The following is an 18,916-nucleotide window of genomic DNA, read 5'->3' on the forward strand; positions in this document are numbered from 1 at the left end:
TTTGTATTTTAACACCATAATTGCAAGATTAAATTTTCCATTATAATTCAGTTGTGGCTTCGGTTGATTTTCAACTGCCCCATCTGGTCACCAGAATAAATAATTCTGGGGACCCCGCTGCACTCATCAAGCAGAAAGAGTGTCATTTTTGAAAAGTCATTCATGTAAAACGAGTTCAGCAAGTTGCTTATGCATGCGTTTATATAGAGAAATTAGACATAATTCTGGCACCCTGTAAAGAGATTCAATTTGATCTGCTCATATAGTTCAGAGCAGCTGTATACGTTCAGATGTATGTGGAAGAGCAACGCTTTTTATTTGATTACAGGCACAAATGACTGCACATTAGTGGTTCCCTTTTTTCTACAATGCCCCACATAACAGGTAAATTGATTTCATTCTTATCAACAGGTTACAACAATGGGAACACTTGTAAGAAAATATGCCTAGTAGAGTTGTAATGAAACATCATGATCAAGACAACATACTGGATGTTTCTTTCAATGCATTATGTTTTGTTGTGCACAGTTTTTACAGACAAAACACACAGGATGCTACTACTGCCATACTGTCCATGAACTCAAAGCCCTAATTGCGACTAAAACTTGCAATAACTGCTTTTGTTGCCCTTTAGGGTGCAGTGAAACCAAGCTGTAAACACAACACTGACATAAAAACACCTTTTGACAAACTTGTTACCCTCGCCATATAAACTTTTATCTTACGTAAAGTGGTCCGCATGGACAACACTCATCTTAATCATCAAGTATTTCAGGCCAAACTTTGTATCTGAAGGCTCCCCTGTGACAGAACAAATAAAGTATGAGAACATTAAACAAATCAGATTTTGGAGGAACAGTTTATTCAGTTATATTTACAAGGCAGAACCGATCATGGCGATCTAAAGAACCCCAGAACCATAAATGATGGATCATCTTTCCCATTTAAATCTGAGCAAACACTTTAACAACAGACAAATGGAAGGCAAGTAATTTGTAATATTATAAATGTTGTGCTTTTATCATCAAAATGAACATTTTGGTCAGGGTCATATCAGCCATTGCTATGCAAACCTTGCTTTTAATATTGGGTGGGACTTGATTAAGTAAACCTATAAACAACAATGGCTACAAATGGAAAGGATACTTTTTACATTCCTTCACTTATTCCTGGATTTCTTTTAATCATTTGGTTAAACAAAATAGGCACTCAGTTCAGCAAACAAACCGTGAAGTCGAACCCTTTTTTTTTAACATTCCTGCAAGAAAGGCAAAAGAACAGAACTGAGATGGCACTTTAGAAACAGACATTTCATGAGTCCTACTTTCTGTTCAAAGGAAACATAAACACGTTCATGCCGTACTAACAGCTACACGACTGCATGACCTCAGTAATGCTACTTAACAACAACACAAAACACACTTGAGGAGAACTTTTCTCCTCTTAAAAATTATAAAATAGTGCAAAAGAAGAAAAGAAAAAAGAAAATAGGTAGGCAGGCAATACAATTCTGCATTTCTTTACAAAAATAAAAATTCTTACTCCTCTGCCTTCATGCTACAATAAGTTGAAGAGATGGAAGACAAGAAAGAGAGAAAATCAGAGTTACCCCATGAATCCATAATGCAATTAGGATGTTTGAGAAATGTTTGAACTTCTGTTAAATATGACATTTGTCCTAAATGTTCATCATGTACAACATCACTAAAAAGGACGAGGGGATGTCACTTGGCTTAAATGAACACAGCTTTGGAAATCACAAACTAAATCTTCACATAAGTCACATTTCCTTTCAGAAGGCGCTGTATGCTTCATCAAGTTAGCGGTCTAAGCAAGTCTTCACAATCTGAGCAAATGTTCCCATATGAAACAGATCAATAAGAGTTATAGATCATTTATAAAATTATTAAGCAATCATATGTATCAATGTTTGTGTATTTTGTCTTGATTTTGGCCACTTTGATACAAATGTCATACAAAACTATTGCAAATGTTTTCCATATGTTGGATTCGTATTATATTTATATTATACATGACTTACAGTATATAATGTGCAGAATACATAGTATGAGTATTAATTTAAAGCATATTTGTTTATTGTTGCATGCATGGATGGATTACTGAGCAGGCTACTGGGCACAAGTCCAGGAGCCCAAATTGTCAAAGGCCCACACCTGTAAAATGTTACTCAAAGAGACACATACTGACCAGAAAGAGACTCAAAATGATGACAAAAAGACGCAAAGCAACTATAAAGACGTACAAAATAACTACAAAGAGGGGCAAAACAACTGCAACGAGACACAAAATCAAAACAAAGAGACACAAAATTACCAAAACAATACACAACAGAAACACAAAGAGACCACAGACGACCACAAAAAGGGGCATAACATTCACAGAGACACAGAATTATCTCAAATAAACATAAAATGACCTAAAAGTGACACAAAACACCAAAAAGGAGAGGCAAAACAGCCAAATGAAAGAAGAAAAACCATTTAGTCTGTGTGTCTTGTTGTGGGCTGGTGGTAAGGTCATATCTGTACCCAGAAGCCCATCGTTTCATAATCCGCACATGGTTGTATGACATCTATTCAAGTTGCCAAAATCACATTATACAAAATAAACAGGCATTGTATTTTACAACATATAAATGATTCTTTAAGATCTTCTCATATGGGTTTTCCAGACCGCAAATATTGTTCATGTTCCTGTATTTTCAATGCACAAGACGACTGAGGCACGTTATACACACAGGGTACAGTACAGATGTTAGTACATTTAGACATTTTAAAAATGTCAGTACAGCAAAAGAGAGTTTAAGAAGGCCTTATAATACAGCAGGTATGAGGCAAACAAATAATAATAATAAAGATGAAGGCATCTGATGCATTGTAATTTACATTGAACACACATTTATATTCACACGAACCAGCATGAATATTAATGTGTGCTTGGTCTGGTGGTCACGCACTGACCTCTGCTACATCAAAAATGTTGCCATCAGGCATCTCTGGTCAAGTGTTAACTCTTCCATAACATATTTACACATCACTAGCATCAGGTAAAGGAGCTTATATCTCCAATTGTTGGATGTTCTGAATTGTTGATGCAAAACTCTGCCTTTTTTATGTTAATTTAGTATATTTATTATAACTAAAATTAGAAGAATAATTTCTTAAAGCCGTAATCCTTTAAATGAAGTTACAACACAGTCATCTTTAACTGCAGTTACAAATTTTTCTCCCAAAGTTAATTGTCTTTCTTCAGTGTTCCAGTTAATTTTGTGTTGCATTATAAGTTTCTGTCATTGTCCTTGGTCTTCCAGAGCCTCATGATGATGTAATAATACAATATGACCAATATAACGGGTCCGACCACACAGCAGGTTAATGAATTGATGAACCCAAAAACAGTTTCCATTTGTAGAAAGAGTGCAAACTTCCTGTGGTCATTCATTAAGTTGACCCTCCGTCAGAGAGGGAGAAGGGGTTCCACATAGAGGGTTAATGAGACGGAGCGTTCACCGTCTTGACAGCACTAATCTTCAGCTGGATGTTGGTTAAACAAGGAAGCACATGTAGACTCGTTGACCAACTGCTTCATACGGGTATAAAACGAAGGGTTCATGCTCCATATGTTTGTTACACTCTGCACAAAGAGAGGAAATGGTTGTGGGTGAGGAAGGATGAGTGGACAATAACAACGTTTTGTTGCTCCTCTATGATGATCGAGTTAAAATGAGCAATCTGGTCCGTTTAGGGGATAAATAATAACTGTTGTGTTGTGTGTTTCAAAAATTATTTAGTCTGTGTATGTAAAAAATCACTTTAAGTTATAAACCCATGAACTCCATAGAATATGTGAGAACCTGCCTGAGCCACCCTGAACATTTAGCCAAAATAAAGCAGATAAAAGACATGTCTACACCTGGTATTAAATGCATTTTGGGTACAAGTAAACAGCTCTAAGAACAGGTGTGAATGCACCAAAATTGTCCTCAATGCATCTTAAGATCAGACCATTCAGACCACATTCAGAGGTAGAGTGTGCCACATAAGGTCACATTATTTCAGCAGTGTGCACACTAATGTGTCCACACACACTGAAGCACCAACTACTCAGCTGATGTTGCTAGATAAAAAACTGATGTCGCCATCTCACAAGCTAGATGCCGCGCAGAGAGACCACCTCTTCAGCCGCTCCTGCCGGTAAAGGATCAGTTCAAAGTGTCCCAGATAAGCACAAACTAACAAAGCAGAGGCAGCAGCCATCACATGATCCCAAAAAACTCACACAAAATGGTTCAAATATGTTGTTAAACCTATTAACTGTTAGGCGACGTTCTCACTAACTGCGGTGCAGAGCTCACACTCCTGCAACAGCAGTTTCCTATGATGGTGAATGAAATGATGCAGCTATGTGTTTATTTGCATTTAGAGCAGGACAGTGAGGTCCGATCACAGGTAATCACTCGAGACATGTGGAGATGCATTTTAATGCCAGGTGTGGTTGTAACCCGTGTCAATCCGCTATTCCTGACGTGAAAAAAAAAGATCTGTTTTCATTTTAAGGTCGCGCCCTCAGTCACAGTTTAAACCTTAAGTAATATGGACACCATTACTCCAGGCAACTTTTTGCTTTTTTTTGTCCTGCTTACTGTTTTGAATCAATTCTTTGTATTTCATCCTTTGGTTTTTCAGCTTCTATGACTTTTATCAGAGAGACAAAACAGCTGCAGCTTACAAATGTATATATCCTCCAGCTAGTTTTAGCTGGATATATACATGCTCATACGCATGTATCTCACTAACATTCTGACTCTAAAGTGTGCGTTAAGTTAAACTTAAATTAAATTCTGTTTCAAGAGACTTTGGTTTGTTGCTAGAATTAGTCTAAGGATGAACCTACACTGAAATGAACAGGACCTTGTAAAACTGAAGAGGAGCAATGACAAGCAGAAAAGGGTAACCAAGAGAAGCGCCTCTAAAAAGCTGAAAAACAAGTCCATGTAACAATCGAGCATCAGTGCTAATGGCAGCACAACAACACAAACTGCAGGCAGATATCCCCCCTGACAAAAGAGGACTGTCAACTGGATGAATGTGAATCTGAATCTGAATGTAAATAAACTCTATGAACCAAGACACCCTGCACAAATAACGACAAATCCTTCAACCCACATTCACGCGTCCTGCTTCTCCTCCAGACAAAAGACAGTCTACATCAGTCGAGTTTTCTCTCCACAGGCCATTATGCTCATGCAAATGGGATGAATCTCTTTGCCACAGATGCACATAATTACCTTTACCTTTAACTGTTGCTAACCGTTTCTTTGTTATTAATTCTACCTCATCTGCATGTCCATGGCATTTGACTCAGCTAAAATCTAAAGAACACTTTAAATATTCTACTTGATTATCTCTCTGAGAAAGAACTGAGTTGAGACAAATTGATCTGCACAAGAAATAGCTCCCGTTATAAGTGTTTTAATGCCGTGTAACTTTGCAAGCACACTCCTCTCTTCTCTCCTCTCTCGTCAGACTTCTGATAAATAATGTAGTTTCCATAATGCCCATACAAGCAAAGAACTGACACAATTACTCATTTTCAAAATGGATGTTTAGGCCTTTGTGATTGCTTAAACACTGCATGTAATGAATGCCATCTAAAATAGTAAATAACTTTAAATAAATTTTGTTTTCTTGACAGAAAGTGTGAACAGTACTGCAATGTTTGACACTGATATTAATCTGATCTTTTTACTGAACTACAATAACTGAGCTGAACTGTTAGGATGTCTCTGTGGAGATGAGATTGACTTTTTGGTTAATCTATTTCACAGCACAGAGCCACATCTGGACTCCTATAGAGGTGCAAAAGTGATTTATTTTACCGTAACCTGGGAAGCCCCGTCCTTCTCATAATCCTTGGTCTACAATCATCGACTTCGGCCTGAAAATGAGAAAAAAAAAACGTTTAAAAAGTTGGAAGATTGCCAACTTTAATAAATGTCCCATCTAGTGAAATGTCTGATGTGAAAATGTGATTTTAAAATCTAGGATGGACCAGTACCTCTCTGTCTTTTTAATTGGTTCCTGTGGGACTGACTGCTGCTGCTGCTCCTGTTGTCTGTGCTCCTGCTCCATCCTACACACACACACACACACACACACACACACACACACACACACACACACACACACAAGTTATATTAGGCATTTGGGTTGAAGCTAATTTCCTGTGAAATCTAAAGGCAGTCTTTTGTAGCCACTTAATTCAGGTTAAGTGCTTAAATCAAAGCTCATTTCCTGTGTGACTCTGTATGAGTAATATGTATGAGTGAGAAATCTTATCTTAAATGTATTTTACCTTTCCCTCCGTGCTTTAATCCTCTCCTCGTCAAATCTGAAAATGAGTAAGACTGTTATATCCTCCAGTAAATCCAAGTCCTCTTAGAGAACTAGAGTGCTCATCCCGTTTCATTTTTATTCAAATACATTAGGTGCCACATTAGACTTGTTCTCTGCAAGATTTACAGGAATAATAATTTTGAGGAGTATCTGCTCCCTGCAGGTTGGGATCACTGCTACGGCTCATTTTCTCCATCTAGTGTTCAGAGATACTTACTGCACCACACACTCAGGAACATGGACATGCTCCATGGGTACGATCTCTGCCAGCTCATCCAGGCTGTGGACATACTGGATCTTATTCATGAACTTCACGCTGCAAAGAGCAAAAACAAAAAAACAAAAAAAACAGCATCATTACAGTAGCTGCATCACTGATGTCACATAATTGTCATGATTAATAGCATGGTCTTATCAGTTCACTGTTCAAAAAGCATTTTAACTTGTGCACCAAGTTAAAACTTTGAAACAAAGTGTCCAGTTGTTGGTGTGTGTGTTTACCTGATAAAGGGCCGGGATATAGCCAGGACGGTTCGTATGAACCAGGTGGGATGAGCGATGACCAAAGACTTCAGATTCTTCCTCAATCTGTCAAAAAAGAAATAACAAGTTCATTCACTTAACACATTTCCAGTGTCTAAAAAACTAAGATTCAAGAGGAGGTTTTCTCTGAACAGTCCTGCTGTAAATTTAGCCTCTGACTCATCCTCAGTTACGTACTGACAGCAAGAGACAACTTCCATTAACCTCCTCTTTGTATCTGTCAGTGTCAATGTCATGCATTTATTTATCCTGATGGTGCTGAGCAGCTACAAGTAGCAGAGTGGACCTAATTCATTATTTCACTTCAGAAAAATTATTCCTTAAGGGTCCGTATGCGAAATTCAGTGTGTGAGTTGTATGGACATGGTTTTCGACATAGAGGTGGATGAGCTGGTGGCTAGCAGCTAACGGTGCTAACTTCATGAAAAGCGCTAAACAGCAAGTGCTGCCAGAGCCAACAGTGTTAACCAGTGGGGAAATTGAGGGCGGGCCTTATGCACCCGTCTTGACACTGTCCAGGTCTCAGCGGTAACCACTGTATGACCACATTGCAAGGTGGCGCCAATAAGCTAGCTGGTGAGATACACACATGCTCTAATATTAATATGCGGCAGGACCGACTTAATGCAACAAACCACAGAGAAGCTCAGATTACAACACACACAGAGGTAGTGTGATTTTATTCTCTGCTCAGGACACTAGTATTCCACAAAATCTTTACGCCCTACAGCCTTTATACCTTTATCACCTCTAAAGACGCCTTACTATGCTCATTTTCAGGTGCATATTTGTATATTGGGGGTCTAGTAGAATAGGTTTACATGCTTTTATATTCAAAAAACACATCATGTGTCTCATACTTCCCTTTGCTGCAGCACCTCTGTCTGAAATAGTCTGTCTGAGCTTATGTCCCGCCTCCTGAGAAGCCCAGTCTGCTCTGATTGGTCAGCTGGCTCTCTCTATGCACATTTCATTCTATTTGTTACATTGTGATATCACCACGTTTCAGAAATAACCACTGAAACTCAAACGAGCTGTTTCAGGCAGCTTAGGAGCAGTGCCCTCTGTGGGAGAGAGAGCTCCCTTTTGCTTGAACTTTAGGCTTCATTACTTAGGAGATGTTTTACAATCTCAAAAATGCTATACAAAACAATAAAGAAAAGAGAAAAACCCCAAAAAGCATAATAGGTCACCTTTAAAATATCAATCACAATCATAGTCAGTGTGTTGAAGTAGTTTCTCTTGTAGTTTTTCTCACCTTCTGTCAATCATTTGGTAACATTTCTTCAGCCAGCTGATCCCAGGCATCTTACCCCGAGGAGTGGCTCCGTTCATATAGATGATCAGGTAATCTTCAGCAACGAGCATCTCCAGACTGCTCACCACGTACCTGGAGGAGGGGGACCACATCATGCATGGATTATGAAACAACAGGGGCATAGATGCATCAAAAGAACAAACAGACATGACAAAAATGGTTTATTTCTGACTTAAGGCCTGATGCCTGGTATGAACATTATCAAAACCTGCACTGTAAAACTAAAAGTCACTCACAGGAAGAGGTTCTCCATGATGTAGTGGTAGTCTGGACAGCTGCTGTCAGGCAGGTAACAGGCCGAGAAAACAATGATGGCATTCAGGCCCTCGCCATAATAACCTGGTGGGAGAGATATTCAGTTAATAGTGAATAATGCCTCTCTGTATGTGGCTTAAAGGTTCAATTTTATCTTTAATAGATTCAATGGAATAACTTCGTTTCACTGACCTCCGTGTGTGATGACCCGCAGGTACGGCCTGATGACCTGCATGTCAATACGATGCTCCTGTTCTCCGATGATCACTGTCCTCCAGAGGCGTCCGTTGTTGGCGTTGCCCTCGTCGTCCAGGTCTCCTGAACCATCAGCAGGACCTGCTTTGGCAGAGGCCACCGGTGTGTCATCTGGATGGGCACAAAGCCAGATCACATCACATTATCATCACATGTGGCGGCAGGGTTGGTGAGCCGAGTTTCTTTTTCTTTAGTTTGTCCTGTGTATTATTAGTTTAACTGACAACATTATTTATCCTTATTAAAGTGGACATTTGTTTAATTTTGTCTCAAGTTCAAATTTACATGTTTGCTTCTTTTAGGTTCTCAACCCATGTGTGTTTGCTCCCCCTTTATGTTTAATTGCAATTTCTTGAGTTTTGGAAAATAAACCTTTTGTGTGGAAAAGTAACATTGATGATGCAGTCTGAGCGATGCCCATGACAGTAAACCTCTTCTTCTGAAACTCTTAAACAATTATCTTTCAGCTAGTTTTAAAGATCAGATGTTATGGTTTAATAAAAGGGGTTAAAACAGTCATGCATGCGTGTTTTTAACTGCTTACCTTCCCACTCCAGCTCGTTGCCATTGGTGATGAACTCCAGCGAGTCCGTCTCATCAGGCGTGTCAATATCATCAATGTTGATGTCCAGGTCATCCGGTGTATCCAGGAAGTCATCTGACAACAAAGAGCCCTCGCTTTGGTCCAGTGAAAGGTTCATCTCCGGGGCAACCAGCGTGCGGCGTTTGCGGTGGGACGAGGACACACCAACGCCTCCTCCTCCAGGTGGGCTCACATTCAGGGAGTTAGGAGGAGCTGCAGCGAGACAGATCAGCAAATGTAAGTGATGTCATAAAGCTGAGTTATTATGGACTTTTAACCAATCAGTGTTACTTACAGGCTCTGTCGTCTGTGAGACCGCAGGAGGGATCCATGTCTCCGTACTCTGGTAGCGGTCTGGAGGGAAACACACACAGGTGAGCAACCAGTGCCGTGCTTGTTGAGTATAATATACAAGCCAGACATGATTCTGCTGAGACCTGACTCAAACCTGGTCTTAACTAATAAAAAAGCAACCTTAACCTTTGGCTCAAAAATAGATTTGACTTAAAAGAGCAGTGTGTAGGATTTAGTGGCATCTAGCAGTGAGGATTGCAGATTTCAACCAGCTAAAACATCTCCCATGAGCTAAGTGTGAACTCCCAGTTAAGATAACTTTAGTGTTCATTGTTCAGGAGGTTTTTACCGGGGGGTCAAATTATCTGCAGAGGTCTCCTTTCCAAAACAAGCAGACCAGGTGATTCAAACAGGTAAAAACACTGAATAAAGCTGTTTCATGCTCAGCACCTGCTAACGTGTGCTCAACTTTTCCTCTTATAACTTAAGATCCAGATGTTCAGGAGGTTTTAACCAGAAGCTGAATTATCTACAGAGGACTCTTCCTCTCCAAGACACACAGAAGTGGTGAGTTAAACCAGTAAAAACACTTTATAAAGCCTGTTCTAAAGATGTTTTAGGTTTTTAAAAAAATCTGTTTTTCCAGCGCCGCCAACTGCAAAGTAGTTGTTAATTACAGCAGCCACAATGCGAATGGTCCTGTCTAGAGCCAGTGTTTGGTTTGTTCGTTCTGGGCTACTGCAGAAACATGCCAGTGCAACATGGTGGACTCTGGGGACGTGGACCTGCTATCTATGTTGATAAAAATGGCTCATTGTAAGGTAACGAAAATGTGACTCTTCTTATTTTCTGCTGTGGCTGAGGGTGTAGAGCGGGTAGTCCTCTAATCAGAAGGCTGCCGTATTGATCTCTGGCTCCTTCAGTCAACATTTAAAGTATCCTTGGGCAAAATGCTGAACCCCAAATTGCTCCTAATGGCTGTGTCATCGGTGTGTGAATGTGTATGAATGATTAAATACTGAGAAGCAGGTGCCACCTTGTATGGTAGCCTTGTCCACCAGTGTGTGAATGTATTATTGTGTTATTGTGAATGGATGAATGTGACTCATAGAGTGAAAGCACTTTGAGTGGTTGAACAACTAGAAAAGCACAATACAAGCGCAGGTCCAATTACCATTTACTGTGTATTTTCAAGTGATTATACATTAAAGAAAACATACTTATTGTATTCAATTTCTGCCAATGTATCACTCTAAATCCTACAAACAAACCTTTAAACTGGCTGTTTTTCTGATCTCTGTTCTCCATGCAGTTGTCTCTAAATCGCCACAGTATAACTTGTAACACTCTGATTAGGATTTTGTGTTCAATGGACCAGTCGAGGCGTGGGTGTTGTCACTGATCTGGCTGAGAACTAAAAAGAGGAGCAAGCAGAAGAGGATAGAGATGGTAATTAACTTCTCTCTGGGGAGAGATGAAGATTACAGGGCTGCCAGGCAAGGCATGAGGGGGAGGAGAAAGGGAGGAGAGGGGAGAAATAGAGGAGAAAGGGGAGGAATTTAAGATAGAGAGTGTGTCTCTGCATACACACAAAGTTGTGCAGCTCTCTTCCCCTGTTTATTGTTGACACCCTGCACAGAAGGAGGAGCGGACAGGAGGACAAAATGCTCTACATATGTTTGTGCAGCATGTGCCCATCTGTGTGTTTATTTGAGAGTAGGCAAAACTATGCATATTAGGGCAGAAGTGTTTTTTGCATATCAGCAACAACACCCAGTGCAACCAGAGGACTAGAAACTACAACTAAATGGTTCAAATGCAAGAGATGCAGAGAGCTACAGCGCAGTGTCGGATCAGCAGAGGGGGGGATTTTCGCTGCATTGTGAAAGCCAACTGCTTCATCCTCCCATCTTAAGGAGGACGGCGTGTGTGCTCCTCCTGAGCCAAAAACACTGACTTTAACGCAGAGAAACACGATGAATGGTTTGAGCCTGCTCCCCCGGGGACCCCTGCAGTGATTACCAGTCCAACGCTTCCTTTGTCAGAAATGAAGCCGAGTCTATAAGCAGATTTCCTCTTTTAACAATAGCAACATGATCTCTTTTGTTCCTGTTTATGTCTGCATTGTCCTTCAGCTACAATCAACAATATCAGGAGGAATCGATGATGCTTACCTTCTAGAAACAGAGCAGGGCTGCTGTAGTCAGAGCTGATTCAGATGAGCTTTTCAACCTCACGCACCTCTTTATTTGGTTTGCTCACTCATTCCCTGTCCCCTCAGCTGAACCAGAGCATCCCTCACAGGCTGCCTCAATAGTCTATATGCTGATGACTCCGTCTCCGTCTGTCTCTAACCAAAACCTGCCACCATTTTCCTGGCAATGCTGTGTTGTTGATCAGTGACTGCTGTTGCGTCACATGACGTAGCCTGAGACCATTTACAGACAGAGCTGCACCTGCTCCCTGGCTTCCTGCCTCCCAGTCTGACAGAAGAGGAGGAGGGAGGAAGGAGGAGGGAGGAGGGAGACCAGCAGTGACTGTCATCGCACTTCTCCCCAGCTCTTTTTCTGCTCATCATGATCTGCAACAACCTCTGAACATTAAATCCTCACACTCTCTAAATCCTTCTGTAGCCATCTCGATGAATAACTTTTTCCTTCATTTATCTCACTGCTTCTCTTTTTTTCTGTGAACATGAAATTTCATGTCACACTGTCCTAAAACCTCACTGCACATTTCACACCAAACAAATAATCATTAAAACCTTTAGTTTCAATAGTGTATAAATGACTCCACTGTTTACACAGTAGAACAGAAACAAGGCTGTCATTGCTATTAGTATGTTTTTATAAAATAAAAAGTGTTAATATTGCAAAAATACAGATTAACATAGACAGCACTGCTTCTGAATCCACTTGACACTGGAAGTGATAAATAAAGAAACCCTATTTGGCTATTAATCCATAATTAACTGCACAATTAGTCCTAAATAATGAGCCACTCATCCATAAATTAAAATGAGCTGCACACACATACACTAGAAAACTCCATTTAGCTTAAGGCACACACACAGCTTTAAGATACTGTTTCCAAACCTGCGGTTCCCAACCTCCACTAGGGGTTGCCAAAGCTTCATGAGAGGTGATGAAGCTTTTTTGATTTAGTGCAAGAAAACATTTTTATAAATATATGATAATCCTATATCTCAGTATTTTATTCATTTCTATGAAGAAAAGAAAATTGTTGTTTCAAAGTTTAGATGATTATTTAAGTTGTTTGTAAGTGGCTTTTTTCCCTTAAGAAGCCCTTTTCTATCATTGAATAAACTGACAACTTCTGACAAACAGTGAACACAGTCACGCGGGAAGTTTGTGTAAAACGAGTGATTTGGATGATTTTTTGCACAGATTATTTCTTGTGAATGCTGCATCAGATATGAGTTTTCCTGATATTTATACTTTTACTTCTTATACAATTCTCTTTCTCTAAAAATAAATAAATCATACATACTTAATTGGTGTCTTTGCCACTGTTTTTGGTTGTCTAAACTGTGTACTTTACTAATGCAGGATCAGCGTGTTTAGCAGAGAGTGAAGGCTCTGTGAATATAAATGAGATAATAAAGATTTCTTTTCTTTCAAATTTATATTATAAATAATTTTCTTATTTTTGAAAATAGCAGTTTATTTTAGTTTTCTGAACAGAAATGAACAAAATGCTGAGCTATAGGCCATTTATTTAAAAAAATGTTTTCCTACAACCCTTAAAATCAAGAAGGCCTCACTACCCTCAGCGAAGCTTTGGTGAACCCTAGTTGGGTTGGGACCCCCAGGCTGGGAGCTGGTGATTCAACATATGAACTTAAAAGCAATAAATAAATAAAAAAAACTATTCACAGGGCGTTCTGTCTCTGCTAAACAGCCTCATCCTGCATTAGAAAAGTATGCAGTTAAAAAACCTCATAGAACAATGGCCAAGAAGCATAGTTAGTATGTATGATTATTACAAATTTAATAAAATACAGAATACACAGAAAGAAATGTAGAAAAAGTTACTAAAAATATCAGGGAGACTCATCTCTGATGCAATATGCAGAAATAATCTGCACAAAAAACATCCAAATTGTTCATTTTGTACAAACTTCCTGCAGTTATTGCCTGTAGTATATGTGTCAGTTGTACAGTTAATCAGTCCTGTAATTTTTATGCATTATAAATATTCATTAAATAAGTCACTTAGTCAGTGGTCACCAGTTTAGTCAGTGATAGAAAAGGGGTCCCTTGAGAAAAAAGGTTGGAAACCACTGTACTAAGAGATGCCAAAACTACTTTTTTTCTCAGTTGTCTCATAGTTATCCATTTAACATCACCCAGCTGGCTGTATTTGACATCAACAGGACATTTTAATAGATGATTAGCAGTAGAAAGTCAAAAGGATCCCACCTGGGGAAGTCTTCATCCTGCCACTCGTCTTTCACTTCTAAGTTCTCCATTCGTAGAGTCGCCTCTGTGGTGCCCATCCCTCAGCAGGGAGAGCAGGGGCCTGGATGCGTGAAGAAAAACGTTTCTCTATGAACCCCATTTACATTAAAAAAAGGAATGCTGTCACATCAAATGAGTGTACTAACTAGACAGTGAGCATCATGGCTGCACAGCAGGAACACGTGTTTGACTCATATGACAAAAGAAAAGTCGGCATTGTTGAAGGATTTTATACAAATCATTTTTCATCTTAATTTGGGGGCTGTAACAGATCCTCAGTCACATGGTGTTGATCCCTCTGTCCAGAGGGGCACATGTGAGAGGCATGTGACCGACTCAGGCAGGGCCCACTTTTTTGAACTCGGCTCTCCTCAAAGTCAAATATCGTGAACAAATTTCTTCCTGGGTGGAATTCAAGAGGCCAATGAGGAGGATGACATGCACACTTAATCCTCCCTCACTGATGTGGCTGCTGCCTGTTTGATCTCTCCTCACACTCCGGCTTTGTGTCACCAACAGAAAAACTTCTCTTCAGATCTAATAATCATTCGTTCATACCTTAGTATAACTTAATGTCTGTAAGTGTCTCTTTCTGTTTCTTTGTTTAACCTTCTAAAACCTGGAGCAATGTCGCTTTTTCTTTCAGACACCTTTCACAAGTATTTAAACCTTTAAACCCATGAAAAAAGGTATAAACAAATTGGTAAGAAATGTTACAAAAATTGCAAGAAATTAATACATTTTAAAAAACATTCTTTTTTAAAAACAAGGGAAAATGTCTAGGGAAAATAGAAGCAACTTGGGGAAAGATATAGTTATAATCATCATATTTACATATATAAAATGATGATACAGAATTGTTATATTTTTAAGCACCTTTTCCACATCTTGTTTGCCTTTTTAAATTATGGAAAAAAAAAAAAAGATTTTCCGGTTGGGGTTTTTTTTGTACTTTTTACAAAGTTTTTGGGGTCATTTCTTCTTTCATTTCTCATTGCCTTCCTCCCATGTTTTTGCAAGAAATCAAGCCAGTTTGCTCAGATTTCAAAGGGTTAATTGTACTGTGAAGTCTATGGTTACATCATCATTAGTCTGGCATTTGGATTATTTTCAAATCTACATTTTATTTTATGTCTTTATTTCAATGTGCACGGACTCCAGGAAGATTAGAGGCACATTTCTGTTCATCTAATGGGGAATCTTGAACACAACAATAAACTACTATCAGGATAAAGTGACAGATATAAAAATAACTCTTTATCGTATTTGTTAAAAACGTTACCTACTATAGCTTTAATAACAGAGGCACAGGTCTGTTTTGGCTGATGAAGCGAATGAGAGGAGCACTGTGGATATTGAATTGAGTGACAGAGGACTCCCAGGTTTGTGTGGACGTTATACTAGAAACAGACACTTTGAGGAAAGTTTAAGCGCTTGTCTGGGCGTCTTTATTTTAGACTACAGCGAACTAACCAAACCTGTGTGATCCTGCCATTCAGTTGATCACAATGAGAAATTAGCGTTCCTGTGGTATAATTACTAGAGAGTGTGGAGTGGATTTGATGATTTTGGCAGCAACACTCATGACTAAACTGGAAAACAGCCAATTCTAACATGGAGGAAATAATTCATTTCTGCAGGGCTTACATTACACACGAGGAACAAAGCAAAGATTGTAGCATGAACCTTAATCCTATAACATCACACACTTGACTGTGGAAGGTCAACGTCACATATACTCCAGTGTGACAACACCCTGAAAAATAAAGCTGGTGTGCAGAAAAAAGAAAAAAAGCATTTATTGTTATTCTCAAATCATGTATGACACGCTGGAAAAAAACATATATGTGATGTAACTGTCAGTAAAATGATTCCAACAATCGTTTACGATTTCTACAAAATGCTGTATTTGACCTTTACTCTAAACTGTACCCTGTAATATGCAATTAAAAGACCCAGTTCCTGTACAAGTATTGTGCTGTCCATGTTCACTTATTCTTCCTAAAAACATCAATGTTGCAAAAAAAAAATTCTGCAAAATGCATCGGCACCAAATGTGCAGCACGTTATTATCACAGAGTGAAATGTCCACACAGCCTATCTGGGTCATCCCAAATGTAACAGTGAAAAGGAAAATCACTTGAATGAATTTAATATGTTAGCGGACAATCTAATGTGCATTCAGTCCGTGTGAGGTGTCTGCCATTTGCAGCGAGCAGAACATGCAAGGATGTGAAGTCAGTGACTAATACTCACATGAGCGGTGTGAGATCCCCTCAAAACCTCTCGCTCGTCTGTGTGTCCTCCTTCCTCCTCAGTCACAGGCGCAAAGATTCAAGGGGAGAAATCCTCCACACCGACAGAGAGGCAGGGGTCAGGCTGAAATCTCTCCTCTCACGCTCTCACTCATTCACATGCACACACGCACTCACGCACGGACACAGTCATACAGTGTCCTCGATGTCAGCCGCCAGCCAGCAGCAGGTGTCTGGAGACAGGGGGCACCTCTGTGCTGGACTCCCCCCCGTCTCCTCCGCCTCTGGCCACCTTTGTTGGGGAAAGACTGGCCGTGAAGAGCGAGCCGACAGCCTGCCTCTCAGCTCGTACGTCCACACTACCGAGACACAAATTCCTTTAATCAGAATGCATCTGCTCTGGCATCATGATCTCCTTCTTTTCTCTGCTCACTCCAAGCACCTTTGGAGTATCTTTTCCCACACCTCAGTTTCAATTCAAAACTTCTTTGGGTTTTTCCTGCATGAGCAGTAAAAATAAGCACCAGTCTCTGAGTCCCTTCACTCCATTTGATAATCCTACTGTTGTTTTCAGTGGTCCTCTATGGGGCTGCTGTTCCCTGGCAACAGCATCTCTCTCCCCATCCACAGCTTCTCCCCTCCTCTGTCTCCTCACCCCACTCTCTATACCCCAACTCTCCCCTCACATTAATTATTCAGTCCCTTGCTTCACTTGCATCCAGCCAATCATATCACTCTTGCCCAGTTTCTCTGCAAAGCATGCTGCTGGCTGCATTTTCCCATCAGACACTTCTGTCTATAATTTAGGCTTTTTTGTGCCTCTAGTGGTTCAACTAATAAATCCATAGTAGTAATTATGCGCAGGTTAAATTTTTTTATCCCTTTTTACATATAAAGCATAATTGACCTTAATTTTGTGGCGCTCCTGCTGTGATGCCTTTAAAACTCAAGGTCGTTCTCATCTCTGTAGCTGAAAGATTTTGTTTTTTTTCAGGCGGTTTAATGACAATCTGAACCTGATTATGTGGATTTTGTTGCAAACCTGGTAGTTGGGTTTGCATCATATATTATATTGTCTATGGTTTACATTAGAACATATCTTTAATATCGGTGCAAGCATGACTGACGGACACGCGATATTCAACAGACACCGCAAGTGAACATGAGCTGCATGCACAGCGAGAGGATTCCCTGCAATCTACTTCCGTTTTCGCATTCATTTTTTTTTTTTTTGAAAGACTAGTGACTCTCAAAGTGGGGTCCGGGTTCCAGACAGGTCCGGGGTATGCTGCAAGGAGGTCTATAAAACATTTTCAGAATAATTGATTTAATAATTTTACAATTGTATGTGTAATTTTATTTATATTTACAAAAGGTTTCATAGTTAAAAAAAATTTTTTAAATCTAAAATAGATCAGAGTCAAGTATCTTTTTTTGGGGCTATATAGCATGTTTGAACAATATGAGATGAATCAAAGTGCTTTCCAGTTGAGGCAGATGGGTTAAAATCTGCTGCAATACATGTTTACCTGATTAAATAAGTGAAAGGTACATAAAAGGCAGTAGCTTGCATAAAGTAATACAACAAAACAGAAGGCCTCATAAAAAGAAGGCAGGATTAAAATAAAAGGCCAAAATAACAGAGCAAGAGCAAAGTAGTCTTGAAGATGGAGAATATAGGGAAAAAACAATACCTGTAGCTATTCATCTGGTTTATGTTGTAATTAAATGAATTATATATCAGTAAAATACTCAAATTACACTAGTTATGTAAAATTATATCAAGGGACACAGGCCCACATGAAGGGGTCCCTGGTACTCTGTCTTGTAAGCTGTTCTTGGCAAAAAAGATTGAAAACCTCCATTTTACGCAGTTGTAGAGAATTTAAACTTTTTAACAATGCGGCTTTCATTTTTCTTAAACTAGGCACAAATAATTGACTGTTTAGTGTGTCATTTATTTTCATTAATTATCTTGCACATTGAACACAACTTTTGTACATCCCCTGCTTAACAGTTTTGCACATCTTGCACAACATTTGTACAGCTTCATCAAAACAGCTTTATTGTACATATTTGTTATATTACAGTACTTTTAAAATAGTAAAGGGGCAGGGTTATTGTGTTAAAGAGCTGCTCCTTTTTGCACTTGTAAAACAAGGCAAGTTCAATTTCAGTGAAAACCTACTTTGTAATAAATAGGCCTACTTTCTTGATTCTGATGGGATTTTCTTCTTAAAACGATTGATACACAATAACAGTTATCAACCTCTTTTATTTTCCCTAATTCCCCCTCTTCATATCTGCAATTCGTTGCTTTTTATTGTAATGTTCCTAAATTATCATTACTTCTCACTGTCACAAGCAAAACAAAACCTTTCTTATGGTAGTCTTTCAAATTGTTGATGCGCATGCGTGACGCAGCTACGTGGAACGCAAAGAGCAAACTGTGAAAAACAATTTCTATTAAACCCTTAACAGTAAACCAACTGAAATGATACATTTACAAAACATAA

General features: G+C 39.3%; 1 protein-coding gene and 1 long non-coding RNA gene across 4 annotated transcripts; one reads left to right on the forward strand and one right to left on the reverse strand.

The window, feature by feature from the left end:
- Positions 1-818: 818 nt before the first annotated feature.
- Positions 819-17,021, reverse strand: atcaya (ATCAY kinesin light chain interacting caytaxin a). 2 transcript variants are annotated; one of them, XM_042480913.2, is made up of 13 exons: positions 16,402-17,021; positions 14,107-14,206; positions 9,666-9,724; positions 9,332-9,583; positions 8,725-8,898; positions 8,514-8,616; positions 8,218-8,349; positions 6,918-7,004; positions 6,634-6,732; positions 6,376-6,411; positions 6,079-6,153; positions 5,900-5,958; positions 819-3,654 (listed from the first exon to the last, which is right to left on the reverse strand). In XM_042480913.2, exons 2-12 carry the CDS (start codon positions 14,181-14,183, stop codon positions 5,925-5,927), a joined length of 1,128 nt encoding a protein of 375 aa, XP_042336847.1. In that variant the 5' UTR covers positions 14,184-14,206; positions 16,402-17,021; the 3' UTR covers positions 819-3,654; positions 5,900-5,924. The 2 variants fall into 2 exon arrangements, with proteins under 2 accessions (XP_042336847.1, XP_087933892.1); XM_088077766.1 differs by lacking the exons at positions 14,107-14,206; positions 16,402-17,021 and adding an exon at positions 11,839-12,111.
- Positions 9,665-16,118, forward strand: LOC148189574 (uncharacterized). 2 transcript variants are annotated; one of them, XR_015776632.1, is made up of 3 exons: positions 9,665-9,744; positions 10,154-10,231; positions 10,311-16,118. It is a non-coding gene; the product is annotated as an uncharacterized LOC148189574 (long non-coding RNA). The 2 variants fall into 2 exon arrangements; XR_015776631.1 differs by having other exon boundaries at positions 10,154-16,118.
- Positions 17,022-18,916: the final 1,895 nt, after the last annotated feature.

This window comes from Plectropomus leopardus, chromosome 5 (assembly GCF_026936395.1).
Source record: "Plectropomus leopardus strain MGB_pleo_1.0 chromosome 5, ASM2693639v1, whole genome shotgun sequence".
NCBI classification, from domain to species: domain Eukaryota; kingdom Metazoa; phylum Chordata; class Actinopteri; order Perciformes; family Serranidae; genus Plectropomus; species Plectropomus leopardus.